This window comes from Paramisgurnus dabryanus, chromosome 1 (genome assembly GCF_030506205.2).
Source record: "Paramisgurnus dabryanus chromosome 1, PD_genome_1.1, whole genome shotgun sequence".
NCBI lineage: Eukaryota > Metazoa > Chordata > Actinopteri > Cypriniformes > Cobitidae > Paramisgurnus > Paramisgurnus dabryanus.
Genome location: NC_133337.1, coordinates 53,924,924 through 53,952,384, shown reverse-complemented (window position 1 = coordinate 53,952,384; position 27,461 = coordinate 53,924,924). Strand labels below are relative to the sequence as shown.

The 27,461-nt window shown below is 37.2% G+C and overlaps 1 protein-coding gene and 2 long non-coding RNA genes across 3 annotated transcripts; 1 reads left to right on the top strand and 2 right to left on the bottom strand.

The window, feature by feature from the left end:
- Window positions 1-69: 69 nt before the first annotated feature.
- Window positions 70-8,127, top strand: mtpap (mitochondrial poly(A) polymerase). Its single transcript, XM_065242337.2, has 9 exons — window positions 70-360; window positions 542-702; window positions 1,364-1,585; window positions 1,855-2,079; window positions 2,455-2,663; window positions 3,154-3,380; window positions 4,508-4,600; window positions 5,400-5,473; window positions 5,987-8,127. Exons 1-9 carry the CDS (start codon window positions 207-209, stop codon window positions 6,356-6,358), a joined length of 1,737 nt encoding a protein of 578 aa, XP_065098409.1. The 5' UTR covers window positions 70-206; the 3' UTR covers window positions 6,359-8,127.
- Window positions 8,128-15,912: 7,785 nt separating this feature from the next.
- Window positions 15,913-16,933, bottom strand: LOC135720604 (uncharacterized). Its single transcript, XR_010521311.2, has 2 exons — window positions 16,664-16,933; window positions 15,913-16,212 (listed from the first exon to the last, which is right to left on the bottom strand). It is a non-coding gene; the product is annotated as an uncharacterized lncRNA (long non-coding RNA).
- A 7,032-nt stretch (window positions 16,934-23,965) lies between these two features.
- On the bottom strand, window positions 23,966-24,971 carry LOC135720603 (uncharacterized). The gene is made up of 3 exons (XR_010521310.1): window positions 24,775-24,971; window positions 24,390-24,517; window positions 23,966-24,119 (listed from the first exon to the last, which is right to left on the bottom strand). It is a non-coding gene; the product is annotated as an uncharacterized lncRNA (long non-coding RNA).
- Window positions 24,972-27,461: the final 2,490 nt, after the last annotated feature.

Below are 27,461 nucleotides of genomic sequence, written 5' to 3'. Positions count from 1 at the left end.
AAAAAAATTATGGCGTTTCCAACAATCTGCTATAAATGTAATATATGTGATTAAAAGGATTTATTAAGATTCAAGAGAATTTGTGTGTGATAGCTGACTGAAGTAAGCTTATGACTCTGGTCCCTCGAAATAAAAACGCGACATAGATATTTCCTCGCAGCCACCGTACAGTAACCGTTTGCGCATGCGCCCTTTTCAAGTCAACAATGGCGGCCTCCGTTGGTGTGTGTAGGTTACACACGAGGGGCTCGGGGAAGCTTATTAAAGGTTGTCTTGGAGCGGTACCTCAATCAAAAAGAAGATTGGCTACAACTACATCACATTTGAAAGCACGAGCAGTAAAACAAACAGCGACATCCGGTATACTTATAGTTTTATAATTGACAGGCAAGCAAGAGATTTCAATTAAGTATTTAGATGTTGTAAAACTTAACTAACGTTATATTCTTTCATTAATATATTTTATTAAGATGTGCATAATCGGACTGTCACTAACCCAATAGTATTTCTACTTGCTCCCCTTTCGTTTTCTTCCCGAAAGCAAAGGAGATTAAATCATTCCAAGCAATACAGGAAGAAAGAAGAGAACAAGCTGAAAGATCGGTCTTAATCAGCTGTCCGGCTAAAATAAACGAAAACAAGTTTTTGGATGACCTGTCAAAACATGGGACAATCAACAAACATTTTTTCTACAACAGCTATGTAAGTATGACAGCGTTACAGCAGCTCATATATCAAGATTAAAGGGATAGTTTACCCAAAAATAAAAATACTGTCATCGTTTACTAACCCTCATGTTGTTACAATCCTGTATACATTTCTTTGTTCTGATGAACACAGAGGAAGATATTTTGAGATGTTTGTAACTAACCATTGTGGACCCCATTTACTTACATAGTATTATTTTTTCCTACTATGGAACTGAATGGGGTCCACGGTTTGGTTACAAACATTTGGTTTGGTTAAAAACCCTTCTCAAAATATTTTCCTTTGTGTTCATCAGAACAACAAACTTTATACAGGTTTGTAACAAGATTAGAGTGAGTAAATGATGACATAATTTTCATTTTTGGGTGAACTATCCCTTTAACTATTACCAAGCCTATTAAACTATAAAAATTTATTTATTTTTTTATACCGTTATGCATGATTTTTTCATAAACACACACCTGACCTGTCAAATATCTAAACCATCGGAGCATTGCAATGTCTGTGGTAACCATGGTATAAGCCGAATACTTTATTCCAGTCCTATTTGAAAATAATTTAGCGCCTGTTGTCAATTATACCTTACATAACTATTAAATAATTGTGTCCAGATGCCTGTCACGTGACCATGTATGTTTTTTTTTTTTTTTTTTAGGGAACATATGCTGTTGTTGAATTCTCCAGCAGAGAGAGCATCATCTCATTGAAAGAGAGAACTAACATACCAGCTGTTCAACATGAAGCCGCTGTACCATTCAAATCCCGATTGCTTACAGTCAAACAGACTGGGTCTGGGAGTAATTCTATGCCAAATTTCAAGGAGCATTCCCCACCAACCATCAATGACATTATTAAACTGCTCTCTGAACAGGACAGTGTAAGTGACATTTACTAATGTTAAGATCATTAAACAAGATCTGTTTGTTTTTTAAACATGTCACATGTTTATTAAAGGCATGATTTTACACATACTGATAAAAAATATTTACCTTCAATGTGCATTAAGTGACTTTGGATAAAAGCGTTGGCCAAATGCATCAATGTCAGTCAGTACTCTACCATCCAAGCTACAGGAACTGTAATGATGACTTCAAAACGCTTACCTTTGACTTGTAGAACACCATATTATCCGCATTTTATTTTCAGATAGATGAGCAACTGCTGTGTCTAACAGAGGCCTTAGAGCTTACAGAAGAGAACATCAGCCTGCGCTTCTTGGTCTGCTCTCTTCTTAGAGACATAGCGGCTGCGTATTTCCCAGAATGCATTATCAGGCCTTTTGGCTCCACTGTGAACAGCTTTGGAAAATTGGGTTGTGACCTTGACATGTTTCTGGACCTCGATGGCATCTATGCACCAAGCCAAAAATCGGTCAGTTTTAGTAGGGTGTATTGTTTACTATGATATGTTTATTATGGGCATTTCACACCGTACGTGGCAGTCGCGAATGTCCAGTTCATTTTCAATAGCAGGTGTCTGTAAGGTCCGCACACCTTGCTCGTCCATTCAAATCATGCGCACAAGTGCCTTACTGTGAGAAATGTGCATTAATGAGACTAGAATTGTTTAATGTGTTGCTGTTGTTTTAGCTTTGCTTTTTAGGCACAATAATTATTCAGCTTAATTTCTATAAATTGTTGCAATGTTGTTTACAAAGTGGTTAAAAAAATTAACTAACTGTTATAAATATTACATTATTTATTGTTGTAGTATTGATTATGAATTGTTTATTTGTTTTTTAAACAGGGTTCAGGTGTCTCTCTGGAGTACCAGGTAAAGAGAGGGGCATCAGAGCGGGTTGTCACCCAGAATATCCTCTCAGTCGTTGGGGAATGTGTAGACAAGTTTGGCCCTGGATGTGTTGGGGTCCAAAAAATTCTCCAAGCTCGATGTCCTCTTGTCCGCTTTGCTCACCAGCCCTCTGGCTTTCAGTGTGACCTTACTGCCAATAACAGGTATTAGACTTTTATTTAGAATTTTCATTTTTTAAACTATGTAATAGTTTATCTACCATAGCAAAATGTCCTTTTGTTTTTATGGGGAATTCATCTGTCTGCTAAATGACATGATTATACACCCTCAAATGACATTTTATAATAAGAGACACAAAATTAGACATCTTTCCACAGCCAAGATGGAAAGCAAAAGTTAATACGCTTTTAATTTGGTGTGGTGTGAGAATTAAGGAAACTCAAGTTCATCATACTTCCTCAAAATAAAGGTCACCATGATGCTTTAATTTAGACCGTGACGTACCAGTGTAACACACAGAAACTGGCTGTTATCTTTATGTTGTCCTAATATGCAGGATTCCCTCATGGACAGACCTGTGGGTTAGAGAGGGGGATTCCCGAATGTTTGCAGTGTAAACAGCATTTTGATGCATAGAGAAACATTTTTAAAACCCACAAAAGGTTTTATGTAACGTTGTTCTCTTGTTTGTAGGGTGGCGATGAAGAGTTCAGAGCTGCTGTTTTTGTACGGGACCCTGGACCCTCGTGTTCGGCATCTGGTGTTCAGCGTGCGGTGCTGGGCTCGGGTTCATGCCATCACAAGCAGTATTCCAGGACCATGGATCACCAACTTCTCTTTAACGGTCATGGTGTTGTTCTTTCTACAGCAGAGGAGTCCTCCAATATTGCCCACCCTGGACCAGTTGAAGGACCTGTCAGGTATATACAATCTTTCTATAACAGCCTTGTCTCTCCATATTTCTCTTCTCGGTTACTATATATACTACCGGTCAAAAGTTTAAAAACATTTGAATGAAATGTTACTATCTTAAAAATCTGAAGGTGTATGGTTAAATGGTTGAAATGTGCCAAACAGATTAATTTCTGTTATTAGAAAACTAAAATTATATTTTAAATATTATTTTTGAAATAGATGACTTAGACTGAATATTGAAGGTTAAGCAACCAATAAGAGCCCGGATTAAATGTGAACTCCTGCGATATTCTATCAAATTCATACTAAGGTGAAATTTCAAAAAGCTTCTTGATAAAATGACACGGGTACGGTTTTGCAATTTCTAGGCAAAGGGTGACTGCACTTCAGATGATAAAATATAACAGATGATAAAATAATAAGTTTTGATTTATTTTGGATACTTTAAGTCACCAACATAATTCTCATAGTTACATTTGTGTTATTCCATAGTTTGGACAATTTATTATTATTCTGTAATGTGAAAAAATTAAATAAATAAAGAACGAGAGAGTGTTTCAAAACTTTTGACCGGTAATGTATTCACTCATTTGTTTGCTCTCATAAGTGGAGTGTCTATAGTTTTATTTTTATAGCCACATGAGGTGAAATATTGATTTGATATAGTTTATAAATCCCATGGTTTATAAAACTACATTTGGTAAATGTCAAATATGTTATTAATTATGCATATTTATATTTATTTGTAATTTAACTGCACTCTGATGAGGCAGAGTCATCATTTCCAGGGAGTTGTTGTCTGGGAATAACGGACCTTGGAATGTCTCCACTGGCAAGTCAGAATCAAGCATTCCACAGTGCTGTGTAATATATTTATATTGCTATGGTGTCTGAGAAAGCAGAGCTTTTATGATACAATTCTGTCCTATCCAATGCGGTCACACTAAAGTATAGGAGCCTGGCATATATCACATTGTATGACTCTCCCCAGAGCTGACAAGCTACCCACACAATCATTGTCTAGTCTACCAGGGTCAAGGAGACTGACTCGACAATCGTGATACACAATCTGTCCCTTTGTGGAAGGCCACTGACATTAAATTTACGTTTTATGTGTGTGTGCACTTTTTAGGAGCATCAGATAAGTGTGTCATTGAAGGTAATGACTGCACTATTGTCAGTGACCTCAGCAAGATTACGGTGCAAAATAACACTGATACATTAGGTGAGTTAACATGTAATACATTTCTGTTATGCTTTATGGGGTAGTTTCACGGACAGGGATTAGCTTAAACCAGGACTAGGCCTTAGTTTAAAGGGACACTCCACTTTTTTTGAAAATATGCTTATTTTCCAGCTCCTCTAGAGTTGATTTTTACCTTTTTGAAATCCATTCAGCTGATCTCTGGGTTTGGCGTTACCACTTTTAGCATAGCTTAGCATAATCTATTGAATCTGATTAGACCATTAGAATCGGGCTAAAAAATAACCAAAGAGTTTTAATATTTTTCCTATTTAAAACTTCTTTAGTTAAATCGTGTACCAAGACCGACGGAAAATTAAAAGTTGCTTTTTTATGGCTAGGACCTATACTCTCATTCTGATGTAATAATCAAGGACTTTGCTGCTGTAACATGGCTGCAGGAGGTGCAATGATATTACGCAGTGCCTGAAAATAGTCCCCTGCTATTGAAAGATACTAAGGGGACTATTTTAAAATCAAATCTTTAACTCTAGGTGAGCTGGAAAATGAGTATATTTAAAAAAAAAAAAGTGGAGTGTCCGTTTAATAAGGAAATATAACTAGTTTTATAACATGCCTTACTACAAACATTACTGGCGTTCATTCTGAGGCAAAACAAAGGGCACTGATGTATTTTAAGATATGTCAGTGTAAGTTGTTTTCAGTTTGGACTATTTATTTTAGTCTAGGACTAGTCTAATCCCTGTCCAGGAAACTGTCCCTATAATGCATTAATTTCTGCAGAAATTTGAATTAAACTTTTTATTATTCCCTTACACAGTGACACTGTTGCAGGAGTTCTTTGAGTTTTATGGCAATTTTCCCTTTAACAAGGCATCAATCAATATTAGGAAGGTGAGTCATCCAACGATGACACAAACACACAAACAGCAGATACTGGTGACGTATTAACAGACCTTCCACAATCAGCCACCAGAGGGCAATATATAGTTAATTAAAAGAAGTATATGAATTTAAACATCATCTTTGTTGTAAACTATTTTTTTACTTTTTAAATATAAAAAATATTTTAAAATATATTTGAATTTAAACAGTATCTCTGTCCTATGTAATTTTTTTAAGCTTGTCTCTTTTCTAAATTAAGAGTTTTGATGTGAAAAATACATAAATATATAAGGCAATTTAAAAAATATATATGTGAATTTAAACAGCATCTTTGTACAAATTTTTAATCTAAATTGAACTTTTTTATGTAGAAATATATAAAGATATAAAGTAAATAAAAAAATAGGACTTTAAACAGAAAAATTCCAATCTGGAGTGCTGTCAGTTGTTATAGATGCACAGTGTTTGTTTGTATGTGTGCTTGCCTAAAGCCTTAAACACATTGTTTATACCTTTTGGCAGGGAAAGGATCAGATCAAACCAGAAACATCCGCTTTGCACATCCAGAACCCATTTGAAAGCGCTCTGAACGTTAGCAAGAACGTTAACGCAACACAGCTAGAACGTTTTGTGGCACTTTGTCGGGAAAGCGCGTGGCTTCTTCAGCAGAGGGAGGTTCTTAATCGAAGTTCTAGCCAATCGGCCGAATCCTTCTCGCCGTGGGGATTCGCCGCTCTTCTCCTTCCTTCAGTCACTGCAGGAGCAGGGGTGAAAAGTCGCAGGAAGAGAAAACTGGAACCAGCTAGCTCAAGGATAAAAAACCTGTTAGACTCTCTAAAGATCAAAGGTGCTGACGGCGCTGCTAAGAAGGGAAGTAACAATCATAGGAGGTGATATCTCTGACAAATGTTTCTCACCTTGAGAAAAAAGGGTAAAATGGTTCGGCTATTAAGAACTCGGTTTTTAAAGTCCAGTGTGCTCAACATGGAAACACGAGATGTGTTTATATACAACACATATATTTGTACATTCAAAGTAAATAAACTGTGTGATTAAAATTCAAACAGTCACACGGTGTTATGACAAGACATGATTTCCCTTTTTAAGAAACGTATACTAAGCTCATTCTCCGTACCACTAAGTGTTTTACATGAAAGGGAAACTCTGTAGATCACACATCATGATAGAGCATATAGGAGGCAGAAGTCTACTGCAGTATTTGACTTCTACTGGAGCTTGATGGTTGTTGTGCTGGTCTGATAACAGCAGTCATTGCTGTCTCCGTTGCAGTGGAGCAGAACCTCTGAACGATAAATGGCTTTCATAGAGCAGAAGCAAAGTTTTAATTTAGTTAGATCACACACAGACTCCATCCTCTCAGCGTTGCCATACCAACACTGTGGCCTAATGACTGAATGAGATGTTATGGAAGCAGCATAGGTGACTTCAGTCTGTGATGGTGTAATGAGAAGCACACAAAGAATAAAAGTTTCTGTCAAGCAGTGTACATAAATATTCAACCTGTAATGGTTTGTTTTTTGTTTAAAGATCTTGTGAAATCACAATGAATGTTTTCTGGCTTTTCGCCAAAAAAAAAAAAAACATCTATATGAAGATTTTCAGATGCAAAACCCTTTAAGTGCCTCTGACATTTTTTGGTGGTGAATCAACATTTTTTTATCAGACTTGTAATGGTTTCTGCCAGGTGTTCCTGAAAGACCTGAGGTCGGGATTAAGCGGATTTGAAGCGAAAATATTTGATGCATGTATAATATGTGCAGATAGCATTCGGTTAATGTCATTATCTAATTTTTTGATAGAGGTGGCATTTAGAGGCTTTTGCATCTGAGCTCTTTATACTTTTCTGTAGTCCTAAATGTTGAGGAAACTCTTTTTAACCGGATTTGAAACTTACTAACTTATTCTTCAGAGCAATGACACTGATGAGTCATCATGCACTAACCAAATTTTTGTCCAATCAGATGCTTTCTAGAATGTTAATGTCACTCCTCCACATGCCACTACAAAAAATGCAGCATGAAGTTAAAACTTGGTTTTGCAAGTCAATTCAACCTACTATTTAAAGTTTTGACTTAAGTTGACACAACTTATTTGACAAAACTAGTTGAAATTGTTTAACTTGATTTGTTAAGTTAAAGTAACATAAAAATATATGTTAGTATTTTTTACAGCGTACCTAGTCGTGGTTTGTGGATGTGACAAAACTAAATCCTTTTGGCTTCTTAGTCGGAAGTTGTGATGTTGGTTTTTAATGTATTTGTGAAATGTCTGCGTGAAACAACTTTTGATATGAGAAAAGTGTAGGGCGGGGAGTTTTTAGTCTTTCAGGAATTAATGGATTGATGGAAGTCTGGCCATTGGACTGTCAATATAGCCCCGCCCTCAGGCTAAGATATACAGCATCAACAGAGGAGATAATAGGCTTGTTCTACTATACATGGGTTTCAGCTGGCGTCACTCTCTTGTCTTCCGCCATTTTGAGGACCTGAAGTGGTCGCAAAAGAACTAGAAGCTATGCCTTCAATATGTTGTGAGCATCAAAATCGCTATTTTTACAACACTAAGAAGGCTCGACAAAACATAATATTTTGCTCGAAGTATCGCCTGCGTCTCTACACGTGAACTCGAGCATTGAGAACATTGTTTGTGAACAAAGAGTTTACTAAAAAGAAGGTTTTAAACAACTGACTTTGGTTGATTTGGCTTCCGCTCGCCGCCATCTTCCCAGTCTAGATGTATCGATCTGCGAATGGAACGTAAGGAGGGAGGAGAGTAAAGATGGATAGCTCCTAAAGCATAGTTCCATATAAATGCACAGATAATTCGTTGTTTTGTCGCAAGTGAAAAACAATATTGACCTTCTAGTTGAAAAAGGAGCCTCATATGAGATTCATTCATTCGCATTCAGAAATCGATTATTTCCGTCTGGCAGGGATGACGAGCAGACACCATAACAGCCAAAATCAGTTGTACAAAACTTTCTTTTTTATTAAACTCTGTGTACACAAACAATGTTCTCAATGTTCGCGTTCATGAGTAGAGATCCAGGTGATACTTCGAGCAAAGTTTCATGTTGTGACGCGCCGCCTTAGTGTTGTAAAATAGTGGTAGTTCGGTAGCAGCGAACAGCGGCTGGAAGAACGTATCGGGGATTGAGTAGGCATCACACCCAAACCAAGGTATATTTTTTTAAAGTCGCGTTTCTTTTCATGACAGTCGAGGTGTGACATGTTGTCTTTCGTAGCCATTTCCCGTATCCATAAGAATCATAGACAGTAAAAGATAAGAAATCCGTAAATTGTAGCAAGCCAGCCAATGCTTGTCAGTAGCCTACTGGTACTCGGTAGGTCCTCAAGATGGCGGCATAACGTAAAAAGTCACATGACTGAAACCCATGTATATGCGGCGCCACAAGAATCAACATGCGGGATGACATCAAAGTACCACAAGAGCGATTCGTGAAATCATACGGAGGAGTTTGCTTTCAGTGAACTTTGACGTCAACCCCCTGTCAGTTCTAGCGGCGCAATATTGAAAGGCAGATGAACATCAAAGTACTTCGAGAGCGATTCAAAGGCAGACTCCAGCGTATGATTTCTCGGATCACACTCATGGTAGTCTGATGACATCTGCCTGTTGGTGCTTGTGGCGCCACATGAAGTCAAAGACACTTTAAGTTTTTATTTAAAGATTATGAGGCCACATGAATATTTAAAAAGACCTGCATGAAAAAAATATTTATAAAAATGGTCATTTTCAATTTCACTGTGACTTTAAAATTGAATGGTAGGTCCTCTGATATGTCACATTCAAATGTACATGTTTTGTCATTGCATGGTGTCTTTCTTTAATGTCCCTGCAAAGTCAATTTTATAAATGTTAGAAATGTATAAGTATTAGTTAAGTATTCAGTAGGCGGGCCTAAAAAGGTGGCTCGATGATGCACTTGAGCCACTGCACATTGCCCCGCCCCTAACCATAAGTGAGCATCCATTCAGGTTGTAGAGGTATTTGAAAGTTGAGAGAGATTGCAGCTTTGCGGCGAGTGGGTGTGGTTTCAGCCCAGGCAGTGGACACGCCCCACCACTTGAGAGCAGAGAATGCTGCCTATTTTTCCAAGATTTTTGATAACTTATTTTATTTATGTTGCTTTTTTCCATAATTTAAATTTGGTTGGGTGGTTAATAACACATTTTTCTGTGGTGTGACAAACACATTTAATATCTGACTTTACAGGAGCTTGAATAGGTTTTTATGCAGGTGCATTTACCATATTTGTGATTTATTTCTCCAACATGTGTCTTATTGTTTGGAAAATCATAACATGTTACTCTTCGATGGTTTAAAGCAACACTATGTAGTTTCCATGTAAAAATGACTTACAGCTCCCCCATGTGGTTGAAAAGCGCAACAGTGCCTGGTATCAGACACTCTTCTGCAGGCAGGGGGAGGGGCGGGGCTGTGTGCTCTACCCTCCACCGCCACTTTCAGAGTGTGCTTGTAGCAGCTAGGAGGTTTCTCAGGTTGCAGCAACAGTACAATTTGTCCAGTTTAAAGTTGTTCTATCACTGAAATAATTTTAGAGACATTATTTAAAAGTAAAAAAACTACATAGTGTTGCTTTAAAGAGGGCATGGGAGCAGTGAAGAACTACAAAGCTTTAAGTTGGTTCGAGGAAACGGGCAGTGAGAAGTTGGCACACACTGTGGAAATAATAGTACATGTGTTTCAGCCCATATCACTGGACAAGCATTGCTAAGGGAGGAAAATGATAATAGGAGAAGATGAAAGAGTGTAGTCTCAAGGGAGCGCCGGGTAGTGGTTGAAGTGTACATGGAGGTTTTACCACTTGACTTAATGAGGTCACGGGTCAAAAAGTAAAGTTAAAAAACGTGCCTGTATTAACCTCACCACTTCCATTGAGAGGAAAAGAAAAACACAGGGACTTTGTCACTCTTAAACCATATGACTTCACTTGAACTTCAGATGCTGCGTGAGACGACGAGAAAGGTCATGGGGTCTCTGAAACGGGGAAAGAATGGAGTGTTAGAGGAAGTAATATAGAGGGGCCAAAACAATCCTTAAGTATTTTCACAGGTGTACTGTCACCCAAAGCTGTCCAGTGGCAGATGTATCCGAACAGCTGCAAGGCTTTGGGGCATTTTGAGCATATTCTGGGTTTGACATCAGTCTGTTTACAATACTTTACTGCTCACTCATCTCTTTATATGAGATACAGTCTAAGTATACACAATGTCAGTTTCGATACAGCAATGCTAATATTTATAAACATTGTCTGGTTGAGGTTTTCTTTAGTCATATGGTAATAATGATGAAATGTTTGGGGTCACTAAATTGTAACCTTTTCCAGAACCTGATCTGGATATTAGCCTAATTGTACCCTGTATGCATGATCTGTTATTGTTTTGTTTTTTCAATTTTTTGTAAATTAATCGGCCCCCACACATTTGATTTATTGGTGTTTCTAGAAGCAGAATACAGACTTTTCATTCCCTTTTCCTATTTGTATACACATGGCTCCAAGAATTGGTGTAGGCATTATTTGGCTTGGATTGCATTTGTGTTTTTATACATTGTGGCTCACAGTGCATTAAAGTTATACATTTTGTGTTCACTGGGAATCAAACTCAGCAACGTATAGCATTGTTAGCACCAATCCCCACATATTGAGCTTCATACTGTCAGAAAAAAATTATCAAAATACAGTGTTTACCCCAGTTGTCACTGGGGAGGTACCCTTTCCAAAGTACAGCTTTGCATCTAAATAGTTCATATTAGTACCTCAGAGGTACATATTAGTTTCTCAAAGGTAGGGGTGAGTGGGACACAAACTAACGCTGGGTTATATTGTAACACGGTTACTTTACATAGTTGTACAACGCTGAGCAATCTGTGCTTTTGGTGTTTTTCTTCTTACTGCCAGAAGATGATCTCCTGTGAATTTGTGAAAAGTTTTGATGTGCTTTCGTTAAGATGTTGAACAAAGAGTGTTTTGGAGGCATGGAAGTACATTTCTTCGTCTTATGTTTTTTTTCTGAGTTGGGTGTGTAAGCCACCAAATCCAACCTTATAATATTCGATAACTGTTTTGTTACCTAAAACATAACACCGTTTTAAAACATGTCAGCAACTCCTAGTAACTGATAGCTGATTGAAGACATTTTTACACAGCACGGGCTTAGTTGTAACACAGGGTTACAATTAAGCCTCAGGTATACAATGATAATAAAATAAAAACAATGTAAATACTATTAATCAAAATGAAAACTGTTATTACAATAGCAGGGGAAAATAACTGACAATTATAATGTTTTTTTTTTGTCTTAATTGTGCAGCCCTTAAAAAAATTATTTATATGGATTGCTGCAAAATACAAAGATGGTTTGATGAAGGATCATGGATGTGTGGATATCTATCTATTATAGGCAGATATGTAAACAATATCCACCTTTAGTATACAGACAGAATTTTTTGAATTATTTGTATCAAATGTATACATATCTATACCTACATAGGACCTTTTTTTATTATTAAAAAAAATAATTACATCAGAAGCGAGTTGTATTACATTATATTATACAGTACTGTGCAAAAGTCTTAGGCCTCCACCAGCTTTGTTGTTTTAACAAATATTTAATGACCATCCATATTTATTTCTCGCTTTATTAAGATACAGAAAATATATGAAATGCTGTATGTACATACACAAAGTGTCAATAACATTTTTTTGAGAAAAATGCCTTCTTTAGTCAAAAGTCAGTACTTAGTGTGACCTCTCTTTGCACTTAGCACATCTCGATCTCTTGGGGGCAGTTTTCTGGACATGTCTTATCCTAGTCCCAGACTTAAATGCATAGTTGAGCTGCCTTAATTTAAAAATACTTTGTACAGACATAAAGTATCTTAACATATTTCAGTGCCATTGTTCTGTCTCAATATGCACACCTTTAGTGTTTTTTGTAAGGTATGTTTGTAAAAACTTCTTAAATTACCTAATATAAATAAAGCCTAGTCCTGGATTAACATAAACCCTGTCCAGGAAACCATCCCCCGAAAAATCCTAAAGTAATTAGATTCAATGAGATATTGGGCTTTCATTTCATTTAGGTTTAAGACGGCCTGGTTACTGCTAATGCTCAAGAAAAGGAAAGGTACAAGACGATACAAAGTTGTCACTGGGGCGGTACCTTTTAAAAATTACCATTCGTACCTAAATGGTTCATATTACCTTTAAAAGGTACCATCCCGTGACAACATTTGTACCTAAGGAGATAAGGAGAGGTCGCACTAAATACTTGACACTTTAGCTTATAATTTTATTCAGCATTTTCTAAGAGATTTACATGACTCTGACAACAATGCATAAGACTTTTATACAGTACTGTATATAAATTATTTTTTTGCTCTTCCTGAGATTTTTTTGCTCAACCCTTCTGCATGTTTGTTTGGTCTCTGAGGAAGCTGACTGGCTTCCAGTAAGCTTTACTTTTCAGGTTGCGCTACATTTTTTTTTCTCCATGTTACTTCCAAGATAAGCAAGCCCGGTTTAATGATTATTTCCTTAAATGATGATTGTTATGACCCTGGGTCAAATGGGGAGTCCATTGTATGCTAAAAGTTCAGCTAACATCCTATGGTCATATAATTCTCATAAGTACCGTTACAACAGAGTAAATAAAGAGTGTATGCTCTCTTTCTTTCTCTTACTACCTCAACTTATTCTTGGCTCTCGGTTTCTCTCCGGAGCCTGAAAGAATTTCAGAAGGTGGCTTGAGGGTTTGAAAAACACAGGGGGGATTTGCAGAAAAAACAACATGAAATAAAAATGGTCTTGGCTGTGCCGTCTTAGTGGAATTTTGGTCAAAACCGGCAATATTTACAGCCTCTTTAGAGGATTTCGCAGGTCACGTGCAATTTACCTTTTGAAAGCCTTTAATGTTTAAAAATGCTTCCATTGTTATTATTTCTTTGTGATATATGTGGCGATAAGACATTTGTTGCTGGTGTTTTTTCTAACGTATCTATTGCTGATACTGAATATACACACCGTAAAAAAAATGCAGCATTAAAGGAATAGTCCATTTTCTTAAAAGAAAAATCCAGATAATTTACTCACCACCATGTAATCCAAAATTTTGATGTCTTTCTTTGTTCAGTCGAGAAGAAATTATGTTTTTTGAGGAAAACATTGCAGGATTTTTCTCATTTTAATGGACTTTAATAGAGCCCAACATTTAAAACTTAACTCAACACTTAACAGTTTTTTTCAACGGAGTTTCAAAGGACTCTAAACGATCCCAAACGAGGCATAAGGGTCTTATCTAACGAAACGATTGTCTTTTTTGACAAGAAAAATAAAAAAATATGCTCTTTTCAACCACAACTTTTCGTCTAGGTCCGGTCCAGCGTGACCTAACGTAAATGCGTAGTGACGTAGGGAGGTCACGTGTTACATATATAAAACGCACATTTGCGGACCATTGTAAACAATAAACTGACACAAAGACATTAATTAGTATCAGTTGACATACAACAACGTAGGAACGGTCCTCTTTCAACACACTTGTAAACACTGGGGCGGAGTTTCGCGTTCGTCCTCTGTGACCTCTTGACGTCATGATGTATTGCGTGGGGTCACGCTGAAAATCACGACCGGATCTAGACGAAAAGTTGTGGTTTAAAGGAGCATTTTTTTATTTTTCTTGTCAAAAATGACAATCGTTTCGCTAGATAAGACCCTTATGCCTCGTTTGGGATTGTTTATAGTCCTTTGAAACTCCGTTGAAAAAAACTGTTAAGTGTTGAGTTAAGTATTAAATGTTGGTGTTTGTTAAAGTCCATTAAAATGAGAAAAATCCTGCAATGTTTTCCTCAAAAAACATAATTTCTTCTCGACTGAACAAAGAAAGACATCAACATTTTGGATGACATGGTGGTGAGTAAATTATATGGATTTTTCTTTTAAGAAAATCGACTAATCCTGTAAGTTAAAACAACTTGGTTTTGCAAGTTAAGTTATAAACACAAGTTGAAATTGCTTAACTTAATTTTTTAAGTTAAAGTAACATAAAAATGTGTTGATTTCACATCATTTTTACAGTGCACATGCATTTCTTAAAAATGATTATGTAAACATATGATCTCTGTTTCTCGTGTGGTATCATTCACAGCCAGGCACAATCGGACTTCCTTTTCCCTCATGAGTTCATTGTCCTGAATGTGCTGTAGGCAGTTCCCATCTCAAAATTCTGGACTTTTGCCAAGCAGTCGCCAAGTAGAACCAAAACACATCGACTGTGTCTTTCCATGTCAATAAAGGGGCACTGTCTCAAAATCTGTCATTTTCCTCCTCTTTCCGTTTCTGTTTCCCACAGCACTTTGTGGATCATGAGAATATCAGAAAGCTTAAACCCCAGTTGTGGCACCACAGTCAGCCAGCATTACCACGGTAAACAGGTGGAAAAATCATGTTGTTTTGTTTTTCAGCAAGATCTTTGCAAACGCACACACTGAGGTTCTGTTATCAGAATGGGACTCTGTGTACACACACAATTGCCATTGTTTTAGTCTTTTACGAGGCTTAATTGAGCCTGGCACCATGACTCGACCCAAGTGGAATGACAGAGCTCTCTCTCTCTCTCTCTCGCTCTCTCTCTAACAGACATATTGATAAATAAATGTATACCTTGAATGCACTGTATGTCACTTTAGATAAAATTCCCTGCCAAATGCATTAATGTAAATGAAGTTACACTACTGCTTCATGCGTGTTTTTCTGCTTTTATATAAATAATTGAATAAAAGCAGCATGCGTTTGAGATGCTGTGCTCTGGAAGATGATGCATATTATGCCAACATGATTCAAGAATGTTTTGAAGTACATCAAATCTGACCTTTTGCACAAAGGAGTAACATGGTCAATGTCACAATGTCTTTTCTGCAGTCGCTCTTATCTCTGCATAAGCAACATGAGTTTATGTAGCTGTAGTCGAACTTGTAGTTTGTTATTTGGTTAAATGCAAGATAGTCCTCACTCAAAAGCTTTTAGCCACCACATTAACCTGTTAGCCAGCACTTCTATTTTTGAGCATTTTCTGAAAAACGACAACTCCAACCTAAAACGTCTGCAGCTCTTAAACCCTATGGTCTATATTCATAATTCTGGTCTTGTTTGAAACTAGACACTTGACATATTGTTGCCTAATAGTCATAACAACTCAGAGTAGTAAAGAAACAGAGTAAAACAAGGTAAAATATACATTAAATGACTTCCGTTTTTCTTTAAATAACATTCACTTAGCAAAAAAGGTATGAAATGGTCATCTGAGACACCTGGGGACACCATATAGGTAAACTGAATGTCTGACCATGCTGTGATTCAAATTTGAGAATGATACTCCAAAAAATGTTGTTTCTGTGAGCTTTTATTTCAAAAAAGTCCAGGCGTCCTTTCAGAAAAAGTGCACTTGGAAACTCCAAATATACACATGATAACAAAATGACATGATTATCAAAAGAAAATGAGTCAGGACTACATATTACATGATGTATATCAATTCAGAACTTCTCTGCCCACCAAAGCACATAGAAAAAACTATTTCAGAAAAAAACATTTGCACATTATAACAAAATACTTGCTATTTTGAATGTGGTCGCTCATGAATGCACTCCAGATTCCAGTCCTCCTCTGGATGTCAGCTGAAGACCTGTTACATCACATCACATCACAACACAACACAACACAACACAGACACACACAAAGCAAGAGAGGATTTTAGTTTGAGTCAAAATTTAGAGACATACAACTATTTGTATGAGAAACTATGATGTAATATACATGAACATAATACATACACACATACACACATTACATGAATATATTTATAATTACAAATGTCTTATGTTTGCCAAATAACCTATATTTCTCAGCTGGTAATACTCATATTTTCCACCACATATCTTGTTTTTAGTTTGTATATTCTGTGCATTTGATTCATATAGCTATAAAAATGATTCATTTATATAACATGTCATAGAAAATGAAACCATGTAAAACTCGTATTTTAGTCATCTCCACTGTTACTTTATAATCAAAACAGCTAACAAGAAACTAGAAATGTAACGTAAAATAACTAATGAACAAAAGAATCCACTTACTTTATCCAAGCGAGCGCAGCTGAGCTCATAGTCCGGTCCATCTCTCGTCGACGACGCGGATTGTTTATATCCAATCTTGTATCTTTGCTCCGCGATCATGCTCTTTATCAACTTCTCCAAAACACTCTCAACACAAACAAGTCCTCTGCAGTCGACAATCCACAATGGAGATGTTATATCTAACCTTTGAGAGGTTTCTCAGCGGCTCCGGAGAGCCTAGCCGGCTGCTATGCTACCCAAACAAACAAACGCGCAGGGAGGGGGCGTGGGCATTCCTCTTCATGCGCCTCTGTAGATTTGCGCAGAAGTACACTTTACTGACGTAAGTTGAATCCTTGTAATCGTTTCATGATTGGTTACTACCCCTGCCCATCAAAACTTTGCTGGCTAAGCATTGGCTGGCTTTGTTTTGGCGTAATCCAGTCAAAAGCCTATGGTTAGCTGAAGGACATCTGTCTGGGCAAATCGGTGTTCCCGATTCATTTTGAGTTGTCAAACCTTATCTGATTGAACAAAACAGAAAAATAGGGCGGGATATTTATCGGAAGAGTCTAACGAAGCAGGAAGAGATGGATTTTCACTGATAAAACTCGATATTTGATAGAAAATAAACATGATCGATCATACTTAGCGGAAGCGCGGATGTAAATAAAGGAGGGTATTGCTGGATTTATCACTATTTTTCGTTGTTTTGGATTAAAACGTGGGATGCTTTTTGAAGAGTGGACCCTTACGTTGCAATGTACGTTGAAGTTTTTGGGAATTGTCAGAGATGATCAGAACCATATGGCAAGACATGTGAGTACCCACAAATTTTTTTATATGCATTCCGTCTGCATTTTATTTAATCTTATCCACACCAGTGTATTGATTGCAAAAATAAGTTCAGAACATGAATTTTGAGTGTTTAAACTTTCAAATAATGCAAAGTTTATGATTGTTGATTGAATATTTGATGTTAAACAAAGTACAAAAACACGTAAAAACGCCCCCTAGGGACCGCCGCCGGGCCGGTGCGTGTTAAGAATTAAGAGAAGTTGATTGGGTAAATGGGCGACAAATGCATTCAATGTTGCATTGATTTTGTTTTATGCGTCTCTTTTTATATGTCCTATAATATCACAGAATTTCTTTTTTTTTTTTTTGTTGAAGCACTATTGCTTATTAAACCATATCAACCTTTAATTTAGTTTGAGCTTGGGTCAGACTTTCTCCCCTGTTCCCTGGTCTGGGCTGTTCCGCATGGCGTTGCTCAGCTGCAGCTGGGAGTTTTGGGGTGAGTAATAGACATTGAGGCTTGTCAGAGATTGTGCTGAGTTCAGTAAATGTTGGAGCCAGAGTGCTGTTCAGATGAGCTCGGTCTCTTCTGGCCTGTACGCATTTGTGGCTATGATATAAGTGCAGTAGGGAACTTGAATAGTTGATATTGGCTGATAGAAAAGGAAAAATTTGTCAAATGTTACTCAGCTTTGAGATCATTTATGTTTAGTCGCTTAGGTTCCGCTTTGTGAGTTTTTCTCATTAAGTGTCTTATTATGCCATTTAAAATAGAAGCACATGCATTAAACTAGATTAGATTGATGCTTGATTGCCACACTTTAAAAACAATGTTTCCCAACCTTTATATAATTTTATATAAAAAATATTTTAAAAGCTTTTTTAAAAATCACATGCTTACAAGGCCAAGATATAAGTTTGTTAAATTAAAACATTCAGATGCAAAACCCTTTAAGTGTATCTGACATGTTTTCTTATGTTTAGGTTCATAAATGGGTTAGTTCACCCAAAAATTACTCACTTTTATGTTATTACACACTCGCATACATTTCTTTGTTCTGATGAACACAAAGGAAGATATTTTACGAAATGTTTTGTATCCAAATCGTTCATAGACCCCATTTACTTCCATAGTAGGAAAAAAGAATGCTATGGAAGTAAATGAAGTCCACAAACGGTTTGGTTTCACTTTAATGATAATGAAAAGGTTATTAGTCAGTAATTAAAAATGCCTTATTTTTACAAATGTCACTTTTACAGTAATTTAATTGTTATTTAATAAAATTTGACTGTCTTTCACTGCAAAACCCTCTAAGTGCATTTTAAAAAATATCCACTTCTACAAAAATCAAATTCTTTGGACAAGACTACTAAAGGTCTGGTGTTTTTCACTGCTTTTTCTGGACAAAGCCCGCCCACGAGCTGTTTGACCGACATTTCAAACAACCAATCACAGTTTGTTTCATCTAGCGTCACGTTTTGGACTGCCCACAATTACGAGCTGGCTGGAAACAAGTCAGTTTTTGAAATAACCAGCTAATCGAATAGCATCTAAATAAACAACATTACTCACCATAGAACAACATTGTGCACTTTATCAACAGCCATACCAATGAGACGCTCCCGTTAAACGTCTGTTTGAAGCATATCTCTTCACTTTTTAACACCTTCAAGGGATGTAACGATTCAACGTGTGTCCCATTAAAAATGCCTGTCTGAAATCGATTCTGAATCGCAAGGCTGCGATTCTTTGTTACATGCACAGCTTGTGCGTATACTATGGCATTTGGTCAGTAGGAAGTCCTTATCAATCTAAAATCATAACGAGTCAGCGTAGTTTATAACGTCCATTTAAAAAAGCCATGAACTTTGCATATTTTTGAAAATTCAATGTTTAGCATGATAACTGCTCATTATTATCAAGGTGAACACGATTCTCTTCCTCAATGGAACGTCAGAGCTTTGTTTTCCAGTGACCGAATCGCGACACTCGCGTCTGGGGGTGGCGTTTAACAGATTCTGCCAACAAAGCAGCATTTCTGAATGGCCTAAGGCAGGGATTAAGCAGATTTAAAGCAAAAGTATTTGATGGACATATAGTATGTGCAGAGAGCATTCAGCAATATTATTGTCTCATTTTTGACTGAGGTGAGTGACTGAGGTTTTCAAATATTATCTTACGTAATTATTCTTTCAGTTTTGCTCGCTTCATCTCAATGTGTTTGTCAGTGTAATTGCAAAAATTAAAAGAAAATTGGATGTACAGGAGTAAAGGGGTGCTCAAGAATAAAAGGTTGGGAACCACTGTTTTAACCGTTAGTAAGCACCAACCGTTGGTAAATAAACCTATGCTGGTTGTTTTAACCCATGGCTGGGAAACAACTACCCAGCATAGGTTTATTTATAACACAACAGTGGGTTAAAATATCCCAACATTTTTTGGAGTGCATGGTCTGTGTAAATTTAAACACATTTACGCCATCGATCTTTGTTTCTCAAACAAGCTCAACCATCTCTAAGCGTCTTGGTTTTTGTTACTGGTGGTGAATCCATATGTAATGACATCCATTCCTGGAACTATAAACCATACGATCGTTCTCTGCTAAATCTATTAGTGAGATGCAGCAGTTCCCCTATTTTTCCATTTCATTACTCGAACAGTAGGATCATATTCCTCTTTTCACATTTTCACCTAATATCTTTAAAACTATTAGGATCTTTCCTTCCTAAATTTGATCTTAAAGTGTGTAAGTTTATGTATTTGTAAGTGTCTATCACATTATCATTTATACGCATTAATACGACTGGAGTTCGACTTTGTGATGAATTATTTTTAACTATGTTTTGGTAATATTGTTCAACACATTTTGTTATAATTGCAAAACTTCTTTTGAAGTTTAAGGGATATTAATTTTGTAGGTAAAGCACATCCTACCATACAGCTGAAGCAGCAGTAGTCCTGTGTGCTGGTAAATGAACTGATGTCAGTTTGAAATTAAATTTGAGTCTTAAGAGAGGGTCAGCATTAGTCTATATTTGGCAGGGCAGTAACTGGGTTCTCTGTTAACGTGATTTAGGTGAATGTTGGATGGTTAGAGTGAAAGAAAATGAGAGGACATTGCAGAACGTGAAAGCTACCGTCAATAAGCTTTTTCTGTCTGACTGCACTATATGGATACAAAAAGGTAAAACTATGAGCAAAACAGTATTAGTGTTAGAGTTTAAAACCATTACAGTTATCCGTCACGTATACTCTTCATGTTAATTCTATCCAATAGGGTTTTGTGATAGCAGGTTCCGGCACATTTTATGTGAGGGAAGGATTAAAATGTTCGGATACATAACAAAAGGTCAAACACATGTGCTGAACAGTGATGTTTTTTCGATGGCCAGCACTGTTTAAAGTCCTTTATTTTTGCTGAGTTCATTTGGAGTGGATGGATTTGTGGGCTGACACAGACAATGCTTGCTCTGTCAAAATAGCCTTTGTTAGGAATCCACACTATTATCCCACCGCCCTCATGTAAGGATCCAGCATTCTCTCCCTCTCAGCTCTGGAACTTGTTTGTGTGTGGATGTTTGTGCTTCACATTGCTCTTTGTAACAATGACTGTCCTGCTAGGAAGTTATGTGTGAATGTTTCATAAACATAGTTACCATTGATTGAACTTTGTGCAACTACACCGACTCAAATCTTAATGCTATTAAGGGTAGATAAGTGGATACCTTATTATATCCATCAGAAAGGGCATACATGTGACCCAGTCTGTGAAAACTCAGCTAACATCATTTTTTACTGTTTTCTGCATAAAATCATCCAACAAAATATAAAGAACAATCCGTAAAAAATATACAACTTATACAGGTGCTGGCCATATAATTAGAATATCATCAAAAAGTTGATTTATTTAATTCCATTCAAAATAAGTGAAACTATATTATATAAATTTATTACACACAGACTGATACTGGTATATTTCAAATGTTTATATCTTGTAATTTTGATGATTAAGTGACAACTAAGGAAAATCTCAAATTCAATAACTCAGAAAATTAAAATATTTTGAAATGGTTCAATTTTGAAGACACCTGGTGCCCTACTCCAATCAGTGAATTAACTCAAAACACCTGCAAAGGCCTTTAAATGGTCTCTCAGTCTAGTTCTGTAGGCTACACAATCATGGGGAAGACTGCTGACTTGACAGTTGTCTAAAAGACGACCATTGACAGCCTGCACAAGGAGGGCAAGACACAAAAGGTCATTGCAAAAGAGGCTGACTGTCCAAGCACATTAATAGGGAGGCGAAGGGAAGGAAAAGATGTGGTAGAAAAAACGTGTACAAGCAATAGGGATAACCGCACCCTGGAGAAATCCCATTCAAAAATGTTGGGGAGATTCACAAAGAGTGGACTGCAGCTGGAGTCAGTGCTTCTAGAACCACTACGCAGAGACATATGCAAGACATGGGTTTCGGCTGTTGAACAAGCCACTCTTGAACAACACACAGCATTAGAAGCAACCTTGGCTTTCATAATACCTGAGCAGTGCCACGCCGCATTGCTCCAGTAATTCAGGCAAAAGTAGCCCCAACGAAGTATTGAGTGCTGTACATGCTCATACTTTTCATGTTCATACTTTTCAGTTGGCCCAGATTTCTAAAAATCCTTTTTGGTCTTAAGTAATATTCCAATTTTCTGAGAAACTGAATTTGGGATTTTCCTTAGTTGTCAGTTATAATCATCAAAATTGAAAGAAATAAACATTTGATATACACTCACCTAAAGGATTATTAGGAACACCATACTAAGACTGTGTTTGACCCCCTTTCGCCTTCAGAACTGCCTTAATTCTATGTGGCAATGATTCAATAAGGTGCTGAAAGCATTCTTTAGAAATGTTGGCCCATATTGATAGGATAGCATCTTGCAGTTGATGGAGATTTGTGGGATGCACATCCAGGGCACAAAGCTCCCGTTCCACCACATCCCAAAGATGCTTTATTGGGTTGAGATCTGGTGACTGTGGGGGCCATTTTAGTACAGTGAACTTATTGTCATATTCAAGAAACCAATTTGAAATTATTCGAGCTTTGTGACATGGTGCAGTATTCTGCTGGAAGTAGCCATCAGAGGATGGGTACATGGTGGTCATAAAGGAATGGACATGATCAGAAACAATGCTCAGGTAGGACGTGGCATTTAAACGACGCCTAATTGGCACTAAGGGGCCTTAAGTGTGACAAGAAAACATCCCCCACACCATTACACCACCACCACCAGCCTGCACAGTGGTAACAAGGCATGATGGATTCTTGTTCTCATTCTGTTTACGCCAAATTCTGACTCTACCATCTAAATGTCTCAACAGAAGTCGAGACTCATCTGACCAGGCAACATTTTTCCAGTCTTCAACTGTCCAATTTTGGTGAGCTCGTGCAAATTGTAGCCTCTTTTTACTATTTGTAGTGGAGATGAGTGGTACCCGGTGGGGTCTTCTGCTGTTGTAGCCCATCTGCCTCAAGGTTGTGCGTGTTGTGGCTTCACAAATGCTTTAATGCATACCTTGGTTGTGAAAATCCTAGTAACTGAGCAGATTGTGAAATACCCGTCTGGCACCAACATCCATGCCACGCTCAAAAATGCTTAAATCACCTTTCTTTCCCATGCTGACATTCAGTTTGGAGTTCAGGAGATTGTCTTGGCCAGGACCACACCCCTAAATGCATTGAAGCAACTGCCATGTGATTGGTTGATTAGATAATTGCATTAATGAGAAATGTAACAGGTGTTTCTAATAATCCTTTAGGTTAGTGTTTATAAGTCTGTTTGTAATGAATGAATATAATATACAAGTTTCACTTTTTGAACTTTTTAATGATATTCTAACTATATGACCAGCACCTGTATATTTAAAAGTATGGTCATGTCAAAGATTGATATCAATGTAAAATCAATGACTGAAATCAAATATTAATGCTAATAATTTTATAATTATGAGAATTTTTTATTTATTTGTTTGTTTATTTGTTTATTCTTAACACCATTCCAGCATCTCTGCACTGTAAAAAAAGAAAATTATATTTTTGAGTAAACTAATATTAAACGTTGGGTCACATATGTGTCATTACAGGTCAGTTATTTTTTAATAAGAGAGGTTATTAAAAGAAGTCTGAGCTGGGCAGCAATGTTGTACATGCAATGGAAAACATCTGTTTGATTGATTTAATACAGACAGTAACGTCGTTTATACTGCCAGCGTAGAACTAAAATAGAAAGACTAACATAAGGAAGCACTAAGTATAAACATTTCATTCCAGTTTATAAGAAAAGGAATTTCACTTTCTCTCTCTCCTTTGAGAGACCCTGACAACTACAAGAATGTCTATTGACCTGATTAGGTAAACAAACACTTTAATGTCAAATCTTTATGGTTTTAAAGGCCAAAGATCAGCTTTTAAAGCAATGTTGCTGACCTCTGCGAGGTCATGTGACACATGTTCAGCACGTGCATCCTGAGGCCTGGCATTAGTTGAGCTGTTATTTTGTGGAGATGAGCTGGTCTCTGCATCCCTTCCCTCCGGCCATTTCACCTCTTACAGAGGTCACCTGTTCTAGGAAATTCTTGACTGCCATTTGTGGTAAAGAAAAAATGTGTCCTAAAATCCTCCTATGCCGTTCACTGGAGCAAAAATAACAGAATTATTAACAGTTCCTTAGAAATAAGTTCACTGAACCAAAATGTGCCATTTTTATTGTTAGATGGCAGATAACATCAGGGATTGCATAAATAAGTAGCCATGGGGAGAGTTGCCAGAAGTCGAGTCTATGATGTCATTGTCGTTTAAAGGTTGTGAATTTCTTTAGGCTTGGGGGTTCAAAACAAACTATTATATGACAGATTTTTAAATATAAGCCACACATAATAATAACTGCATTTACTAACTCTTACCTGGTTGATCAATGACTGTTTTTATGTTATGGCCTTAAGAAAAAGTCCTCCAGGTTCTGCACACTCTGTGTTTCTGCAGCATCTTGTGCATGTTTGGCCCCTTTCCAACATTGATGTTGAGATTCATCCTTTCACAATGAGGACAATTGAGAGATTCATAATAACATTTACCAAACAAAACAAAGATCCTAAAAATGACAAAATAATACATTAGGGGTACCAAAACTTTGGAACAAGATGATGTAAATTGCTATTTTGTTTCCAGGGAAGCATGAACGTATTTTACAGTAGGTTGCTTCTAAAGGGGATTACTAAATAAAAAATATAATCTTAAAACAAAATAATAACAATTAATACTGATCATCCTGTTCAAAAGTTTACATACCCCTGGCTCTTATTGTGTTGCTCTGTTGATAGAGATGCACCAATATATCAGCCAATAATCTGTATCAGTCGATAAAAGCAATTTTTCACATTATCTGCTATCGACCAGTAGTTGACCGATAGTCATGGTGATATCCTGTCAATCAAAAGAGAACAGGAAAATGCAATAAATTTGAGCTCTGTTTATAGAAAATGTAAAGAAACATCACTAGTTTAAAGTTCAGTAGTTATACGCATTCAATGAATAATTAAAATTTAGAAAATGTTATCTTCAGAATTTATATATAAGTTAATCGGTGTCGGCATCACTATCGGCAGATACAAGTATGAATAATCACCTATCGGCATTAGTATCAGCAGATATCAGTCTGAATAATCGTATCAGCTTCATTACCGGGAGAAAACTGTCTGAATAATCGGCCATCGCCATCAGTATCAGCAGATATCAGTCTGAATAATCGGCTATCTGTATCACCATCATTATTCCAGATATCAGTCTGAATAATCGGTATCTGCATCATTATCGGCAGATATCAGTCTGAATAATCGGTTATCGGTATCTGCATCATTATCTGCAGATATCAGTCTGAATAATCGATATCCACACCGTTATCGGCATATATCTGTCTCAATAATCAGCTATCGGCATCAGTATCGGCAAATATCACACTGAATAATCGGTTATCGGTATCTGCATCATTATCGGCAGATATCAGTCTGAATAATGAGCTATCGACATCAGTATCGGCATATATCAGTCTGAATAATCGGTTATCAGTATCTGCATCATTATCTGCAGATATCTGTCTGAATAATCGGTATCCGCATCATTATCGGCAGATATCAGTCTAAAATAATCAGCTATCACCACAATTATATCAGTCTGAATAATTGGTATCTGCATCATTATCGGCAAAAATCAGTGTGAATAAGTGGCTATTGGCATCAGTATCAGCAGATATCAGTTTGAGTAATCGGCATCATTATCGGCAGATATCAGTCTGAATAATCTGTATCAGCATAATTATCGGCTAATATCAGTCCGAATAATCAGTATCTGCATCATTAATGGCAGATATCAGTCTGAATAATCGGCTATCAGTATCTGCATCATAATCGGCATATATCAGTCTAAATAATCAGCTATTAGTATCAGTGGAATCTTTATTTCTTAAGCATCAGGAAACGTTTGGATCTTGTATCTGGTAAGAGAGAGGTTGGGTTGATTTGGGAAACAGGGGATCTATGTTTTTCTGTGACCCCCTGCCCAGGGTTCTGTTTCCACCACTGGTGCGGCAGGTTAAACTGAAAAGTTTGTTTTCTTTTTATTAAACGTCTGACTAAACACATCTGTGCTGGGGGCTTTAGAAACTTCTCTCTCCATCACACCCTGAGAGCTCAGACGCAGACGGAGAGAGATTGAGGCGTACAAATGAGCAAAGGAGAAATCCACGTGGATCTGCTGGATAGGAAGCACATGTGCGCCTCCATACATCCCCAGGGAGCAGCTCCACCCTTTACTCTCCTCGTACTTCAGACCTTCTCTCATTCTCTTTCATCTTCCAATCTTCCGAGAAAAACACACTCTCCGAATCTCATCAGCTTTTCACTGTTGTTTTATTCACCCACTTTTCTTTAGTCATCCACGCTCTCGTGGATCATCTTGCTCCCTTCTGTCTTTTCCCCATTCCCTTCTTTCCTTACTGTCAGAGCCACGGCTCAAGATTCCACACATGCCTTTAATTTGGGAAGGGAGGGAGCCCAGGAGTGCAGCTAGCTTACAGCTCAGGAATTTTCCATCCGATCTCCACATACGTTGGGTGGGAGGCAGAGGTGCGGGGCCACCAGCAGCCCACTTCGACCCCCAACCCCTTCGCTGAGATCCAACCGCACTGTCTGCTTAACGAGTGGCCATCAAATGAAGGTGGGGGAAAGGTCACCAAAGCAATAAAGAAAAGGAAGAAATTGAGATGGGAGAGGATGGGAGAGTTCCTGAAATGAAACAGGACAGAGATACTGTGAATCTATACACTAAAGCAATGAGATTGAATTTACAAGCAGTGCATTAAGGCATTTGTTTACAGACAACGATCCATTTACAATATAATTTCTTAGGGGTAAGCGAGAACATAACTTGAAGTCTGATCTCAAAGTCTAGACAGACAGCGCTAATATTATCACATCCATAGTGATGTTAGATTTCCCTTTAGGAGGTAAACTCAACTGACATACCTTGGCTGTCAAATGTATTGTTTCTGTTTTGTGTGACTTTTCATTTTCTCTCTCCACCTACTTTATTTATATGCCTCTGGTTCTCTTGACTTTTAGATAAAAAGGGTGTGATGGAGGAAAGCAGTATTGGGTGAGACTTTGTGAGATGTTGAGTGTTTTCGTTGACACTGAGAAGGGAGAGGAAAATCTCCAAGAGTTAAAATAATAATTACAGCAGGCTTTGATTTGTACAACACTACAGACGTAACTGGGTCTCCCTTATTTCTTTAACACTTTTGAAATGCAGAAAAATATACATATCTCTCTGGTAATAAATGCTGCAGTTTTTGGGAAAAGCTTTTATGTTGAAAGACGCAGAATCTGAAAGCCCTCTTTCATTTAACTTCTGCCTGCCCAATGATGGATTTACCCAAGGTGCTGTATAATATAATCACTGTTTGGCAAATGATAGGAAAT